We start from the raw sequence: 17,856 nt of genomic DNA, 5'->3' as shown, positions 1-17,856 counted from the left end.
TGGGGGAAAAGGCAGTGAAAAATGCTTTTGGTCAACACAGTCTTTTTATCCTTCTTCCTCTTTTTCCTCAATTAGTAAGGCCTACAATGTAACTTCACAGGTAGCAAAGCCTACATTCAGCCGTTCCTTTAAGCATAACTTACAAGTCCCAACCCCCTCTGATCACAGACAGGCAAACCCAACCACTTGCTTTCCACTGCACTGGAGGATACTGGGGAAGGATGATCTTAGCAGACTTCCTAAGTGATAACACACTTACTGAGACAGAAAATATAGTAAAAGTTCTTACAGTCAACATTCCACTTGATTGTCCAGCCATGGGGTCGGAGTAAATCATGGACAGCTTCCAAGACCGTCTGCAGCTTCTGCTTCTGACCAATTTCAGATTGTGTCACCTCTGCCACATTCAGTTTACGGTCAGCCAGTTTTTCTGCATTTGAAAAACAAAATAAATAAATAAAAAGGGCAGACAAAATCAGATTAAACTGTGTGGAGATAAGCACAGACCACTGGAGTCTACTAGAACTTTTCTAAGATAATTATTTTCCTTGGATGGAAAAATAGCTGAAAGTAAAACTTTTACCAAAATATGTCAGTTTCAATAAAAATGTGACAAAACTGGTGAAGTCTGGCTGAACATGCTCATCAATCAGATATCAAAATATGTAACAACTTTCAGCTAGGCATCAAGCTAACAGCAATATTAATTATACCTCCCACTTTCTTTCGCTGCAGAAAAGCATTTGGCACAATACAGCCTTCACTGCACAAGGAATCTGCACAGGTACAAAGGACTTTTTTAAAGCTAGTTTAGGACAATAAGTGGGATATATTTTGTATGAACATTTACTTCAGCTTGACAAGCTTAATTTCAAGTCAGCTGAAGGTATGAATTTAAGCTAAAGCACATTTTGCAACCTCAAACCCTCAAGACTCATACCAGGATTAGCTCAGTGGAACTAATTTAAAACGTAAGTTGGTACAATCTTGTCATGTTGTTGACATTGTCACATCATAGTTGATTACTTCCAAAATGAAATAAAACAGGAAAATATGTAAAATTCCATTACTAAAATTTCAGTTCTGCTGATGTAATATAACTATTTGTGGCCAAAGTCATAGACAACTTGTTCTTCTCTTTCTCTGTGTTGTGGCCCTTGCAAAAGAGACAGAAGCCAACATTCTAAAAAAAAGAAAAACCAGGCAGTTGAGGAAGGTGGGTTTGAGTCCTCCAGCCATCAGAGCAATGGGAACAGCTCATCCCTGTTCTTGTTCCACACCCATAAAAAAATGTGGCCAAACTCACTGTGCTGATCTGTCCACGATGTCAGGACTGGTTGGCCATATTCTAATTATATACTATTCCACCCTCTAAAACAAAAAAACATACAGCACCAAAACTGTTTTCACAAAATGAGATTCTAAAGACTCTGATGACTCTTTCAGAAATGTTTCAGAGTCGTCAAAATTCCTCTTTTTCCAATAATGGAGATATTTCTGCTCTCAAGAGCATGCTTCTTCTGGATGTTTTATCTAGCTGAAGATATCTTTTTTCTTTTGTTTTTAAAGTGGCAGCAATACAAAAAGCACTCGAGTAACCCAAAGAGAAAAGACTTGGAGGTTATCAACTAACAAATACTTTGAACGTTTTGAATGTTTCTAGCAATCTAAAGTACGGATTTTTTTAATCAATATTTTTTTATCAAGATTATGAAAACAATCAAAATAATTTTTCGGTCACATGTTAGGGCTTCTACCTATTCTCAGCCCAGGTTACCTATCAGTCAGCAATCAAATTTATTTCCTTTCACACCAATATCATGTGTACTAGGCCATTCCAGCTTCTCTGAGTGGCACTGCTTGCACCTTGATAAAATTAACTAAACAAGGAGCTCCACCTCCATCAGTCATTTACTAATATCTTACTTCCAATCCCTTCAGCATAAGCCCAGTGACAAGCTGTTGTCTTTCATCCTTTTTTGGGGGCCTGGCTATCAAGACAAAACACCTCTCACTCAAAAGGAATGGTTAACTACTACTTGAAGTTTAATGACCACACCTTGTTAGTTTTTCCAGGAAAGTGAGGGAAGGAACAAAGACACTGCTGAAGAACAGCACAAGACTGGGGCTGAGCTGTGGTAGCTCCAGGTCAGAGGAGATGCATCTGCTCCCCAGTCAGGGGCCCAAAATGCAGGAAATGAGTAAAAGCTGGTGCAGTGAAAGATCTCAAGCTGCAAGATGTCCAAGTCCATCTTTCCTGACTGATCTACACAAAGAACCATAGAACCATTTGGAAGGCTGGAAAAAACCTTCAGATCACTGAGTCCCAGCACTGCCAAGACCACCACTAAACCACATCCCCAAGTGCAAGACCTGCATGATTTCTGAACACCTCCAGGGATGGTGACTCCAACACCATCCTGGGTAGCCTGTGCCAAGGCTTAACCACTCTTTCAGTGGAAAAATTTTCCCAATATCCAACCTGGACCTCCCCTGGCACAGCTTGAGACTGTTTCATCCTGTTCCCTGGGAGCAGAACCCAACCCTCCCTGGCTGTCCCCTCCTGTCAGGGAGTTGTGCAGAGCCAGAAGGGCCCCTCTGAGCATCCTTTTCTCCAGGCTGAGCCCCCCCAGCTCCCTCAGCCCCTCCTGGTGCTCCAGCCCCTTCCCCAGCTCCACAGAGTGACGAAGAACAACTGGATTCAAGCAAATACTCCCCAGTTAAAATTGCCTGTACATTGCTGATCCATACAACATTTGGAGGCTCCTGGCTGCAGGCTAACCCAGAAGTGTTGAAAGTATTCTTGCTTCATTCCTCAAGTTATTGTTTTTGAGGAGTTTCAGCTGCACACAAAGGTAATTGTCATTAACTAATTTTAAAAGCTTGTGGATGTACATCAAAACACCTCTCATTTAAGGGGCCTGTGCAGAAAATCCAGCAGCCAGTGGAACCAGCAGCACTAGGTCCTCCTGCCCCACTGTGACACACACACATCCCACAGCCCAGCCTACTCCTGAAAACACATCAGAAGTGAGCTGAGAGCAGTCTGGCAAAGAAAAAGTGTGTATTTATTATACAGTACTGGAAGCCTCAAGCCTTTTTGTTTTCTAAAAGCATTCTCATAAATCACTGGATAATCCTGAGTCTTCTCCACTGTGCTTCCTGCATCAACACACACATTGCAAAGATGGAAGGGGGCTGCAAAATCCCAAATTCTCAATAGAGTGTATCCCCTCATGTGTCATTCACACAGAGGTGCACATTTTGAGCACATGTCTGTTGTCATTCATTCTCTTTTTCTTTTTTCCCCTCAAAAAGTAATACTTTTAATCAGGACCTCAAAACATCTCTCAGCCCAAAAGCTTTCAAAAGCAAAATACACTGACAAAATTTTGGACCACATGGCTTCTGCTTGGCCCCACAAACACAAACCTCTTCACTCCTTTTCTACCCCACATTTCAGCTGCCTGGACTACAGTCAGTCCATGAAACAGATACCTAGGGATTACCTGGATTGCCTCCCCTCTCAGCAGACAGCCTGAGCAGAACAGATGGAGAAGCTGAGGCAGCTTTCAGTGACATCAACCATCTCCCTGAGATGTTGAGTTACTGCACAGTCTGCAGCTTTGGGAGAGGCTAATTTTGGGCCCTCCCAGTCTTTGGTGTCCCCTTCTCTGACAGGGACTCACCCAGCAGCTTTTGCAGCACCTGCCCATCGTACAGGTCCTCTTCAAGCTGTTTGACAATGATTCTCTCCTCCACCAGCACATCATTAATCCAGTCAATTAGAACCTGCAAGCACAGAAAAAGGAGGCAAATGTTTAAAACCAAACAAAATACATTCCTTCCATTCAAGGCAGTAATCAGGACTATAAAACAGATGAACTGCAAGCATATTTATGTATTTCCAATTTCCAGAGATGAGATCTGAATTTAAAAAAAATTGAATAAAAGCACCTGATTGTCCCTTATTGTTTTAAATTCAGGTCTTGACAACAGGGCAAGGCATTTTATCCTCAGCTGTTGCAGAATACAAAAGTCCAGAATTAAAATCTTGGTCAAATGTGTCTGATAATAATTTTACCATTTTAACAGTTCCCATATGCTGACTACCATAACTATGAAAATAATTCAGTCACCTGTAAAACTGGAATGAGCATAAAGAATCTTTAAAAAGAAAAGGAACTGAGCTAGATCTCCCAGGTGCCAAAGACAATTATTTCTGAACAGTTACAGGAAAACAAACTTTGACTGTTTGAAGCTGGTAGTATCATTCTCCTCCAATTTACTACTCGGAAATTTAAATTATTTTCACAAAAATAACACAGTTCTGTGGGAAGAGACACAGTGTTAGCTTCTGCTACTTCCTAGGTTCCATAAGATAAGAGTATTGCCAATCACAGATGTGAAAAATCCATTGACTAGAGCCACCCAAAACAATAAGCTTAATTTAAAGATTCTGTAATCTTTAGTTTGCATTCATACAAAGTTGCCGATTCTTTTAATTCACTTCTGATTAGACCCCATATTTCTGCCTCTTCTTGGCAGTTGTGATGGCTAAGAAGTTTCTGGGGTTTTATTACACAAGAGGTTGTGAAACAAAAGCAAATAAACAAAATATATGCAGGCTTGCAGTGGAAAACAGCCACCCTGGGACTCCTAGGGAACAAGAGCATTTGAATGTGTTGGGCACAAGGACATTCAGCCTGGCTGCTGATGTTCATTCAACCTAAGAAACTCAAATGTGGCTAGGCTTAGTGACCATGAAAAGGTTTACTACCCAAACATGAAATACTAATGCTTCATGTGCCTCTAATCCATGTCTCTAGTGCTTCCAAAGCATGCTGAAAATGCAGAGTGAAAATCAGCTCTAAAAATAGGGGCAGTGTAATTGGCAAGGAAGCTTTGGCTGAGAGATTTGGCAAGTGCTCATTCCATAGAAAACAAGGATCAGCATCAATCTCACCCCGGTAAATCACCTTTGCCCTCTAAACTGTCCAGAAGGATTAAAACCTCAACAATAAAAATTACTCTTCCAAAGATCTGCCTTTGAAAATAAAGGTTTTCTGTTAAGTTATTCACTATTCAATATCGTCATCTTGTGTTAGAAGAGGTCTTCTCTCACACAGGTACAAGAGGGGAGGTGAGTGAGGACATATGGATACACAAGGATGAACTCTGCAGCAGCAACATCATTGCTCCCCCAGGACAAGTCAGCAAAAGATCACCAATGAGAAGCACAATGCTATCTTTCATCTCAAAAACTTCCCCAGTTATACAGAAAAATCAGTCCTAGATAACAAGACATCAACTAGAAAGAGATTTTTTTAAAGGTGACTGCCTAATTCCATAATTATACAAGCTTGAAACACTGACATTCATAAAAAATCAACTGAAGAAATCAAAATCATAAAAGGTTTAGGTCTTCTGTGAGATTTACAGAACAGGCTTTCAAAAATTATCTGAAGTTCAACAGAAGATATTTAATATACTCAGATCCCATTACAGACCCGAGGTTGGATTTCAAGAAGTCCTCAAAAGCTTTGTTAAAGGAAGACTCAGGATGCTAAACTATTTGAAACCATTAACAAACATTTTATTTTGTTTGCCCTGTGCTGAATGGTATTGAAGTCAGAATCTAGAAAATGCCAAGGAATTATAAATAAAAGACTAAAATGTAAGATCCAATATCCCATTTCCAAGAGTGCAGATACACAGTACAGGGTCTTAAAAAAGGAAAATATATGCACTATGTGCTAATTAAATGTTCCACAAAAATTTAAAACTGAAAAACTTTAAGTAAAAAACTACAAAAAAGACAAATTAAACAGGTCTAGTCACAATTATTTTATTATTTTCAGAGTTTAGTACCCAAATCAAAGAAAAATATCCCAAAAAACATTCTAACTTCTCTACTATTCAGACTACAACTTTAGCTCCACTAAAAAAAATGAGTTTGCAAAGAAAAAAAAATCCAGGTGTTTTTTTCCAGCAGCTGTTGAAGACTGTAAAGTACTGCAATGAAAAAAAATCCCAAGCCTTTCTTGATTCCTTGATTATGTCTTAATTAGAAACCTGGAAAAGCTTTCAGCACAGATTTTTTTCTTTTTAACTTTTACAGAGGAAACACCACATTGCCCATTGAAATGATGAAGGTGCATAAATAGTTTCTGATTATGCTCACAGAACATCAGCTCTCTCCAGTTCTTCGTGATTTCTCCTTCATAAAAATGCAGAAGCAGGAAATATTCAATAACCTGAATGTCTCAAAATTTTAACAGCCTGACACAGGCACACTGATGCTTGGTGGGAAGCAGACAAGAGCATCTCCTGTGCATGAAAAGATGCTTAACCTCGATGTGTCTGGTCTCACACTCTACCCATTCCTTCCTTCCTGTGCTTGCACTTCATACAGCTCAATATTACATTTTGGGCTCATGAAAAGTTGCTTTTCTATAGCCTTCTATAATATTTGGGGCTAGTAGCAGGGTTTTAAAAATTTAATATGATATTCTGATGTCCTCACAACTGTGCCTGACATTTCCTGCACGTTTGCACTCATCTAAGGCACTTCTGAACTGGGCCAAATGCTCAGACACATGCACTTGTAGCTGCAAAAATTCAGAGTTCAAGGGCATAAGGACCCCACAGTCACCACTGTACAGCAGTGGAGAAAATGCACAACAACTCAAAATACATGAACACATCTGGCACAGTGGGAAAACAGGAAGCCCAGCCACCAAAAACAGCCCAGAAAGAAAACCTTGGCTTCAATGACCCACTTCCCCTCTGCTTCTGGGGAAATCAGGAAGCAGAGATCAAAGGTATGAAACTGGCTGAGCATGAAAATTAATAGCAAAAATTCACATTCAGGCCTCGTGGTTAAGCACAAAGCATTGGCATCCTGTAAGCAAGGGGAAGGCCTCCTGTTGCCAAATGCAGATCACAGAGCATTTCAGGAGCTCGGTTTCATCTGGTCACAAGTGACAAACCACACGTCAAAGGACAGTGGCCTCATTTTGGTTTTCTCTTTACCTCAGTAAATCTTAAAAAAGCCATAAAACCAGAGATGGGAAAAGTTGGTATATTCCAGGACAGTGAGTGTTTTACTACAAATGAGAATGTTTACTCTTTTCAGGCAGTGTCCAGAGCAGCAGTGCTTGGACCTGTGTAAAGTTTAGATGAGTCTTTTAAAGGCTAGAAGTTGTTGCAGTTCTAAGTCAATCTTACAGAAAGCTTTGCAGGGAGGAAAACCACCTTACAACTGTGGTTTGCTACCTGTGGTCAAGGCACTTTCAGACAGGACCCAACTCTTGCAAGCTGATTTCCTGAAATTTTGCATTCAATTAGCCAAAACTCTTTCTCATATTTTTCCTAATGAAATACAGAAAATGAGCAAATATTGGACAAGAAGTAAAAGAAGCTGACATATTTCAGACACTAAAAATAGAGCATTTTGTGAATGCAATATTTATACACACATATAAATAATAGCAGCAACTTATCTCTTTCCCTGATCTGAATTTTCAGTTTTAGGTCTGTTCAACCATCTACCAAATTTTCATTACACACTGGGCCAATTAAGTGAGTTTAAAAAAGCTGCTGGCCAGAGAGGGAACTTTGCTGAACACTTCATACTTACAAATTGTGACTATTTTTAGTAAACTGTCCATGGTGATAGCATACAACACTTACAGGCATAATGGTTTTCATATGTGCAAGAAGACTTAAAGCAGGTATTTTCACATCCCCAACTAAGCAGCCTTCAACAAGGAGATTCTCTGTATATTTGCTTTACTATGAGAGAGGAATGAGGTTTTTTCTTGTGTTTTTCATCTGCTGGTCTCTGTATGACCACAATGCTGTACAGTCTGCCCCTCTAGAGTTACAAAGACTCTATCAAAATCACTTCCAAATGCCCAATCCACAATGCATATAATTCCTATGGCAGGGAGTTAGCAGAAATTAAACCAACATTTGGTGGAGACAAAGAGGTACTAAAGCAGTGTCAGGAGCAGAGATCTCTGCTGCTTCTTTGCACTGAGATCCATTTACCCCACTGCATTCAACTGGCAGGACAGAAAGACTCAGCATCAGTAATGGCAAGCTGTTGGCATGTCTAACTCTGGTGCTGAAAGAGACCTGGGCTGGCCCCAATGAAATTGAGTTCCACTGCCAGCTTTGAAAAGACACCAGGATCTGCTGCTGCTATTGGCACACTCCTGTCTGAAGGGAAAGAGAGAGAAGGAACCACTTGGAACTATAAAAACCTCCATCTATTCCAAGTTCCCACTCCTCACTAGTCCATGGAGAGCTTTCGTTTCAGGCTCTGCAGGGCAGACACTTTTCTGCTGGCTAGGTTTATAAAGCACAGCAATTCTCATCCAGCACTGGAGCCCTGGAAAATGCCATTACCACCAAGGAACAGAAAACAAAGAATAAATTACTTTTTTTTTTTTCATTATCCAAACTCTGTAGTAAAAAGCAAGTTTTGCCAGCATAATTTAAACCTCCCCTTGGCTTACAGACTGACACCAACACAGTGTGAATTCACACCAACACCGCTGAATCTCTGTAAAAAACTCTAACTGCAGAGAGGTATGCAAGTTATTAGCAATTACCCAAATTACACAGGCACTCTACAGAACACATCTCTCCTTCGGGGATGATCCCAAGGAAACAATCTCCAGTTCCATGCTGCTCCCGGCACCAGCTGATCCCATTCCATTGGAACCTCTCTCCTTGTGCAAGTGTGAACTGGCATAGTGACCCTGAACCTGACTCTGCAATACACTCAAACATTATCCTCAAGCATTGTTCTGGCCCTGGTTTTCATTCCTCCTGGAGGCTTTCAGGTTTTTAAATTGAAAAAAACCCCAAACCTTGCTGGAATACACCATCCAGGGAAGACTCAAACTTGTATTAAACTCAGCAGGAAAATTCACAATTTAAAAGCAATTGCAGTCTCCATATCAAGTTTCCTGAATCTCAGAGTACATCTGGTTCCTCCACTGCAATGACTCTTGTTCAGATGATAATATCACTGCTCCACTAGAAGAGAAACCACATTACATTCTGAGAGGGTGATGCAAGACCACTGCACCTTTCAAAGAATTAATGGATTTAGGTACTAACATAGAAAGAATGTGCAGTCGCTTAATTTAAAACCGCAATGTACTCCCAGTGAATTAGAATAACAGAAATTTGAGCACAGTTCCTTGCTGAGCTCAGTCTGATGTGGTTTTGTGATGCTAAACACATTATTGCAGTGGTAATAACAGATCACTGGGCTTGTTTTAAAGATGTACTAGGTGAGCAGTATGCTGAGGCATTTGCTGAAGCAGTTGGCTTTGGGGAAGCAGCCAGGGTGTGTGCAGCCAGGGTGCATCAGGTTTTCAGCAGGGAATATACTCAGCCCCCTCTCAGGAAATAATATACACTGTCCAAAATAAGTTTTCATAGCCACACAGATATAGCCAGATTGTCATTTCCAACAAAATTATTTTTAGAATTACTTTAAAGAAATGAAGCAAAAGTGCAGTGGGAGGTGTAACACCAGCACAATACTTTTTTGAAAGAGATCCCACTTGTTCAGGCCCGTCATCCCTTCCCTTCATGCTCAAGCTTGCACTACATTAACCCAAACAACTTTCTGCATAGAAAAGGCTCTCTCCTAAACACAAATCCTTCAGGAGCAAGCCCTCTGTCATGCCAGGCAGGAACTATGGACACTGCTGAGTCAGGAATTCTCACATAACATCAGCACATCTGGACACACCATACCAACACCTAGGGCAGTTGTGTCCAGCAACGAGACAGACTCAGAACCACCTGTCCCTGACCCAGCACACAGGTAAACTGAGGACAGAATGTAGGGCAAGAAGAAACTCAGTTCCAACTTTCCCAGAACACAAGAGGTTCCTTCCTCATTCCCTAACATTTCAGTCCTACTCTTTCTTCTCCTGAAACCTCACTAATGCTTTGCAGAGCTCCCTCCCAGCTTTCAGAAACAGAAGGTACCTACATTTTATGTGCAGGGACTCAAACCAAGCACTGATCCTTGCTGTCATCATCACAAGGATAGAAATGGACAATGGAGCTTAACTCCATAACTCCATGGGCACCCTTTCCTTGCCCCTCTCACTGTTTCTTTTAGCCTTACCTTGTTGTTGACCTTGCTCTCAGTTTCCACAGCTACATTCCAGTAACAAGTTGCCATTCCTCAACTACATTCTTGGGTGACCAGCTTGCAAATTACTCCAGCTCACTAGTTAAAGGTTTGAAGAAGGAAGGACCAAAGATTGATTTCCTACCTTGATCAGTTCCTTGAACTTGGGGTCTTCTTTTGAGTTAGGATCGATCATAGTGCGTTCCTCATTCTCCTCTGTTCAAGTAAGAGGGGAAACCTTAGTGAGATCCACTTCAAATGTGCACTGCTGAAACTGCAACAACTCCACACCATTAAGGGGCTCGTCAGCTGACTGAGAAATGGCAGGGGATGTCCCATGACCCCAGTGTCAGGCAGTCTGAGAGACACACAGAATGACAGCACAGCCCCACTTCCCTAAACCAGGATTGTCCCCCCTGACCCTCCCTTGTTCTAGCCCTGCCCTACACAGAATGCTTCAGGAAAATCCCTGTCCTGATGTGGGTCACATTCATAGTAACAAACCAAAAACCACAGTGAACTACTTTTCTGCTTCTCCTCAGTTTGAATTTAAGTTCTAATTGAAAACACCTGTCCCAAATTGCAGCACCTGGAATAAAAAAGTGAGCTTAATGCACTACATTCAGTGCAGTTGCTGAGATTTGGGCTGAGAGTTTGTGCCTCCACCCTCTGGTTCCCCAAAACTTGGTCACACATGTGCTTCTGAGTGCAGGAACTCCTCAACCATTGATTAAGCTTATGAAATAAAATTACCCCACTTTCTATCAGCTGTGCTGGTGCATGGGGGAAGAACATAAAATAGATTTCACTGGTGTAAAGTCTTCCATTTCTTCTGCTGATGAGATGTGTGAGAAGTGCTAATGGCCAGAAGGCAGGCCATGTACAATCCAATTTTCCTATTGATATTTCAATTCTTTCTTCCTATCAGGACAACAAAGTTTTGGTATCACCCTTGGTCAGGCCATTGTCACACTGCTCAGTGAATCCCAAAACCTGGCAGTGACCAGCCTACAGTGACTTCCCACTGCAGAGCTAGACCTCACTGCTGTCAGATGGGAAACATGACACATCCTGGTCATGAGACTGACTACACAGTGTTTAGTAACCAGCGTCTGACTGGTTACCTTAGACCTCACCCACACGTTTTGGGGTCAAGATTTTCCAGGGCTCTTCATTTTTATAAAAAAAAAATATGACTGTGCTACCTAAACACGCTTGAAAAATTTTCACAAACCAATGAATAAAACATGAATTCTTTTGCTGCCTTTTTTCCCACCCTGTTCCTTTACTTCCTCATTACTGCCTAGGGTGAGTTCAGGCAGTCATCATAAGGAAGTGACACCCACTACACACCCGAAACACTAACCCTGAACTGGACTTGACCCATAACAGAACATGATTTACCACAAAACTCGTGGTGATCACATCTTTGGAGGACAGGCCTTCAGCAGAAGTTCTGCATCTTCTAAAGACATACCCAGCTTTAGTGGTATCCAGAAGAAATGACTGGAGACACTCCTGGTCCAGACATATCAACACAGAGCAACCAACACTTCACCCACATCTTAGGAAAAAGTACTTTGCATTTCCTGCTACTCTCCTAATCAGAAAATCCAAATGAATAACACCTTCTCATTTTAATTTACTATTTTATTATTTATCCTGATGTCTGATTTACTCTTTCATAATTAGCTTGCTTCAACTAATTGCATAGATTAAGAGATATGTGGCCAGGAGAGACAAAAGTGGTTTATTTCAACAAGTTTTAACACTTTTTGCTATTAAATTATGCTATTTCTTTTGTAGGGACTCAGAGTGCGGGAATGGGGATGGACATGGGAGAGAGTCCATAAACTACCTCGCTTGGCATTGCTCTTCAAACTCCATTCAGCCTTTTTAATTTCTAGTCTACAAGTAATATGCAACTTTTTTCAATTGTCACTTCCAATCCTCTCAGCTCCAACTGGACAATCTACATTCAGCACTGAAGCAATGACGTGGGGGCCACAGTGGCCCCCTTCACAAACCATCCCTGCAGCACAAAACTTTACCTAATAGTGTGTCTTCTGGATGGATGTCCACAGTGCTTGGGTTCATTGGTGCATTGATGGCATTTTTACCTTCTTCTTGGAGGTCACTCACTGGATAGAAGAAAAACAAACAACAGAAAGAGTGTAATAAATGCAGAATTGGTGTATATGTAGGGGTTGGGGACGGTGTTCATAGTAACAGACAACATCTGGTAGATCCATTTTAGAACAGGACCACAGTTTATGGCATGAAGAACTGCAGCCACAGTGGAAAATAAAATCCAAGTAACATCCTTTTATAGCTTCCTATTAAACACAGCTACTACAGAAGTGGCTGGAAACTTTTAAAAAGAAAACCAATTCTGTGGTAAGAACAAGCTCGGAGTGCTTGTTTCTCCAGAAGGAAGGGGTGTGAGCTTTGCCTGCAGGACAGGCCCAGCCTAGAGCAGACATCAAACTGTAGAAACAAACCCCTTTTCTTACAGCACAACCACTCACCACCACCCTTTCCAGCTACAGAACATGCAACTTGCTAGTGCCCTTGTTAAATCCTCAGAGAATCCCAGGCAGACCCACTAAATAAAGATGAAAATGTATTTCATTCCAGTGTTGCCACTTGATAAAATAGATGTGCCATGATCTGCTGAACACAAATAGGAATTTTTCTACTTCAAGCTGTCCTAAACTTACAACTCTCATTGGCAAGCTCAGTAAAGCACATTTTATAAATAAAATGGATGTTAAAATACTTCCATGCATCCTGCCACGAGGAAGGAACTAAACTTGAGGGCAAACACTGAATAGTTCTTCAGTATTTTCCCAGAGCTTCTCAGTAAGAAAAGCAACAGCATTGCTGTAACACTTTCATATTCTCCAAGGCACATCTCCCCTTAAGCTCAGATGACATTGATTACAAGGCATGAAACCACAGCAGCCCTGTACTTTCAGTGACAGTTCTGTGCAAGCATGAACTAAAATGACTTGTGGCAGCACTTGTGGTAGTGCAGTCTCCTTTGGGAGGGGTCGCACACTCTTTTCAGGAAAAAGCAAGGACTTTGAGATAAATAAGGTTTGCTAGACAAAATTTTCTCAGGAAAGAAAAGGAGGAACAGTTAAATAATGGTCACAGTGTCCCTGCAAGCTCTCCCCTTAAAGAGCAGCCATTATTCCCCTTTCCCACTGGAAAAACATTCCACAGGCTTGACATTAGCATGCAGTCTGTGAAGGTTACAAAACCCTGTATCAGGACTTGCTGTTTTTCTGCCCCATACAAGTGGAAAAGACAGAGATCCTACTGCCACAGGGGAGGACAGGGAAGAAGAATACACTGCAGTCCCCTCTCCTTCCCTCACAGAAAATTGAAACAGGTGCTTTAAACAAGTTCTCACATTTCTTAATTGAAGTCTCAAGAGGTTACTTAATTCTGGTTCACAGCATGGTACTGATCACCACTAACATCCTCGTTATGGAGTGCAAGCAATAAACCCCAGTCTTGTATTTTGAGACCTGAGGGTTTATTCCCCATGGTTCCCCACTGCAAACAGAACACAGGGTCCTCAGGCCGAGATTTTTCCTCCCGAATAAAGATGCTGGTACAGAAATTCTGAGGCTCCCCTTTTCAGCATTCCTTCTCATTTTCTTGAAAAGGTCCACAAACAAAAAAGTCAGGGAGCAAGAAGGCATCATACAACAGATCAAACCAGCTCTAACAACGTGCTTTACCCAGCCCTGTTTGCATTATTCCCAACTGGAACTTTCTCACCCCAACAACTCCTACATTGTGATGCTGCCAGGAGGGCATAAGACAATTCACATGAAAACTGAGGTTTGATTTTTAAAACCCTGCTAGGACTAGAAATGTTTCAATTAAGTCAGATTTATTTAGGAACTACCAGCCTTATTTCTAGATGTAGCACTCTTCATTATCACAGCAGTGCTGTCATTCTGGGAATGCCAAGTGTTCAGTGAGTTCAGGGCATCACTGTTCCCAGTGCTTTGCCAATGCAGAGAGCTGCTAAGTTCCTCTGGGCAGTGAATGCATGGCACAGTGTATGTATATGAAAAAAAATGATGCATACATTTCAAGCCAGAATACTTCTAAATGCAACTAAACTAGATTTATTCCCAGAAGTTCAAGTAAGGTGATGCACTTACTCTTTTATTTTAAAATAAAAGTTATCTCTACTCTTCCTAACAAAAATACCTAGTTTCTGAGCAATTTACTAAAATGGAAGAAAACATCAATGCAAATTTGTGTATTAAGCCCCCATCCCTCAAGACATGAAGAACCACACAAAACCTTCATACTTGTCTTCAGACCTTGCGCAGCTGTGCCACATCCCATGGGACCAAAACATCTCTCTCACCTCTGCCAGCTGAAAGCTTCCCAAAGCTGCTTCCCAGGAAGAGCCCACCAGGTCCTCATTAAGAGATTCCTGCCACAGAGGAAGCATTTCCTACCTCCTTTTTTGCGCCTCCTGCACAGCAGTCCGGCCATCCCGGCCCCAGCAGCAAGGACAGGTCACAGACAGAGCCCATGGGGTGTCTGAACGCTGACGGAGCGGCAGCAACTGGATACGGCCCTGCCACCTCCAGACTGCCAAAGCCCTAATTTGGGCACGGTGACACGGGAGCAGGCACCAGGATCAGCTCCCAGCTGCCGGGAACAGGGGCCAGGAGGGCGGACACAGCACTGGGCTGTGGTCCCAGCCAGGAATCCCTCCCTGTCCCAAGAGAGCCCAGCACCTGCCTTGGCCAGCCTGGCTGTCTACGGGCAGGCACCTAGGGATGCTGTTTGCTGTGCACGGAGCTTCCCAAGCAAGCCACCTGCACCTTCTGGTGAGGGCACAGCTGGGTGTCCACAGCTGGCCCCCAGGGACACACAGTTCCCAGAGGCAGTGTGCAGACAGGCACCTGCACTCAGGAACATGAATTTTCCAGGGCACTCCCCACACCTGCAGCACTCCAGAAGCCTTTCACGCTGTGCTGGAACAATGCTGAGGACTTTTTCCCTGCTCACTGCCCCCAGTATTCACTTATCATTGCTGAGCAAAGAAACAGAAGCAGGAAAGGAAACAGAGCCACAATGCTGGAAAGAAAAGAACACCCACAAATGAGCAAGCCAAGGCAGTTATAATCAGGATGGAGCAACGGGTACATTTCTGAGAACCCAACAGGTATTTTAATCCAAATGTACAACAAAGAATGGCTTTCAGCCCATGCCTTCACAAACCCAAAGGTACTGCAGAAGATTATGGATATTAAAAGATTGGCAAGTGCCAGCAGCAGTGACTTTGCTGTGAGGCTTATACCAGAGCTGTCCATGCAAGAGGCAGTGACTGGAGAGCAGAGCTGTGCTTGCACAAGTTATAGTCATGACAATTCCCACATGAGGTATTACTGCTCCCTGCCTGCCCAGTCACAGGGCTCCTTTTCCCCTTCCCTTCCCCACAGGGAACAGCCTCCCCTGTGGTGATGGCACAGGTGTTTTGCTCTCTACCCAGTGCTGGTGTAAAACACCTTTCTCTAAAGCCTGGTCATTCCATTTCAGAGACCAGTCACAGCAAACATGCAGCATGAAGGGGTAGGACATTGAGAAGAGGCTGAAGGAGCACAGCTTAATCCAGACTGGCTTTCAGCAAAAACCCTGTGCGTTTTCCCCTAAACTAGAAATTTAAATTCACATGAAAAGTTCACTGCTCTACTGGTCCCCAGGAAAGCAGCAAGGGTTCCTGGCAGCGCTGCAATATTTTTACAATCTCCTGGCAGTGTCAGCAGTCAACATGATTAAGTCACATTGGAAGCTGTGCTGGCCTTTCAAACAAATAAATAGAATGATCAGATCACACACACAGACACACAGAACAGAGCACTAGATCTGCAAGCCAGGTAGGCTGTCTCAGACATGGTATTACAGGCAAGCTGCACACAGCAAAAACAATTAGCTACAGAAAGCTGGAAGTGCCACCAGAGCTGTCAAGGATTTCTCAGAAGCCAGGAGATGGCCTTTAAAGTTAGCAGGAGCACTATAAAAAGATGTCCCAGCTTTCTCCTTTTTAAAAGAAAGAGTCAACTGATATCAACAGCTTTCTACCTTCACTCTTAATTTGAGTGTAATTTTAATAGGTCACTTCAGTCTTTGCCATTCACAGCCTTGTTATAAAAAATCTGACCACAAGCCTCTGCATCTTACAAAAACAGATGGAAAATACTACTTAATTTTAGCTCTGGTTATTTCTGACTGCAAGGCTGAATCCCACCCTGCAGAAAGCAGCAGCTGTTATGACACTGATCCCAGAGTTCCTGTGCTTCTCTTTGCATTCAGTCAGTGCCCAGCTGGCTCAGCACAACTTTTACATGATGCACTTCCATCTCGTGATTCAGTCCTAACTTTGGAAGATATCAGGCTGCTCTGAGGTCCTTGGATGATGGTGGTCCTTGCAAATGATCTGTCCAGTAACTTTGTTCTCCTCTCTGGTGGGAGCAGCACACAGACAGCAAACTTGCAATGCCCCAGTAACTCAAACTTCACAGGAAGCTCCCTTCCTGCCCCCAAGTTCTTAACGCTTCCCAAGTTTCCTCCTCCTCACCAGAAACAAAACTGACCAGCTGCACTTTTTCAGACAGCAACTCACCTGCCTGCATTTATATCCTTACAGTCCAGATCAGCATGTGCAAAATAGAAAGCCCATATTCAGGACCATGCTTGGCCCTTTCACTCACATCTCAGAGGAGAATCCCCCTGGTTAAGCAGCAAACCCTTGCATAAAAGATCAGGTATCAGCTGGAGCTCCTGCTTTCCATGGGGGAGGTCAGACCAGAAGGTAACAAGTCCCTGAACACTCTGCAGTGCCAACCTCTTAACTTGCTCCCCTGTCTGTCACAGACTAACACAGGCAGCCATGCCCACAACTACATTTCCACCTGACAGCTAAACCTCTTACAAAAAGTTGTCTTGAAACCTGCAAGCTTTCTAAGCCGATTTAACAAAAGGCAGTTTTGCTAAATCTCACATTTTCTGAGAAAAACTGATAAACTGAACGGTTTCAGAACCAGGCCCAAACATGCTGCTACACTGCACTTTTTTCTAGAGACAAACCACACACAGCTCAGACTACTGTTCACTGCACATTTACAAAAGGCTCTGAGATCTTTTCATAGAGGCTGCAGGAGAAAGACAAAGCAGCCATTAACTATAACAGAGAATTAATAATCCCAGGCAGATCAAAGGCAAAGACTTGACCAAATCCACATAAAGGCACTGTATCAAGGGACTGCATTCACAGCAGAACTGTGGTAAAAAAGCAGATTATTTAAATGCCTCAGCAGGCAAGGCACTTGCAATGGCCAGACTCTGGTATGTAAAGAAATGGAAAGGCATAAAACAAAAGGGAAAAGCAAAAGCCAAAAGCAACTTTTAGGAAAGGGCTGTAATAATGCTTTTGGTTTAGTTGCAAAGATCAGGCCACACTTGCTTAAGCAGATGTGTTAAAATTTACACAGGTAAGTGTAAGTCTTTCTGCCAAATGAAAGCTCTCCCCTTTATTTCTGCCAAAGGTAAAACATGAATCTGCCATGGTAAAAGCATATTCAACACTTGAGCCAGCTGGGAACATTTATAGGAAATTTGGGCTTTCTTTTGTTTGCGAGGGTGAAATA

At 42.4% G+C, this 17,856-nt stretch overlaps 1 protein-coding gene across 3 annotated transcripts in view; it reads right to left on the bottom strand.

Moving 5' to 3' along the window:
* The window catches only part of PARVB (parvin beta), a 52,072-nt gene that overhangs the window by 20,492 nt on the left and 13,724 nt on the right, over positions 1-17,856 (bottom strand). For 2 of the 3 annotated variants that reach the window (XM_063154270.1, XM_063154273.1), the window contains exons 2-5: positions 12,220-12,309; positions 10,314-10,384; positions 3,690-3,792; positions 290-430 (exon numbers count right to left, since the gene is read on the bottom strand). In XM_063154270.1, coding sequence (XP_063010340.1) covers positions 290-430; positions 3,690-3,792; positions 10,314-10,384; positions 12,220-12,309 — 405 coding nt within the window. Of the gene's footprint in view, positions 1-289; positions 431-3,689; positions 3,793-10,313; positions 10,385-12,219; positions 12,310-14,658; positions 14,799-17,856 lie in introns of those variants that run through there. The other variant, XM_063154271.1, reaches the window with a different exon arrangement.

This window comes from Melospiza melodia, chromosome 4 (genome assembly GCF_035770615.1).
Source record: "Melospiza melodia melodia isolate bMelMel2 chromosome 4, bMelMel2.pri, whole genome shotgun sequence".
NCBI classification, from domain to species: Eukaryota; Metazoa; Chordata; class Aves; order Passeriformes; family Passerellidae; genus Melospiza; species Melospiza melodia.
This window is presented reverse-complemented; position numbering and strand designations above follow the sequence as displayed.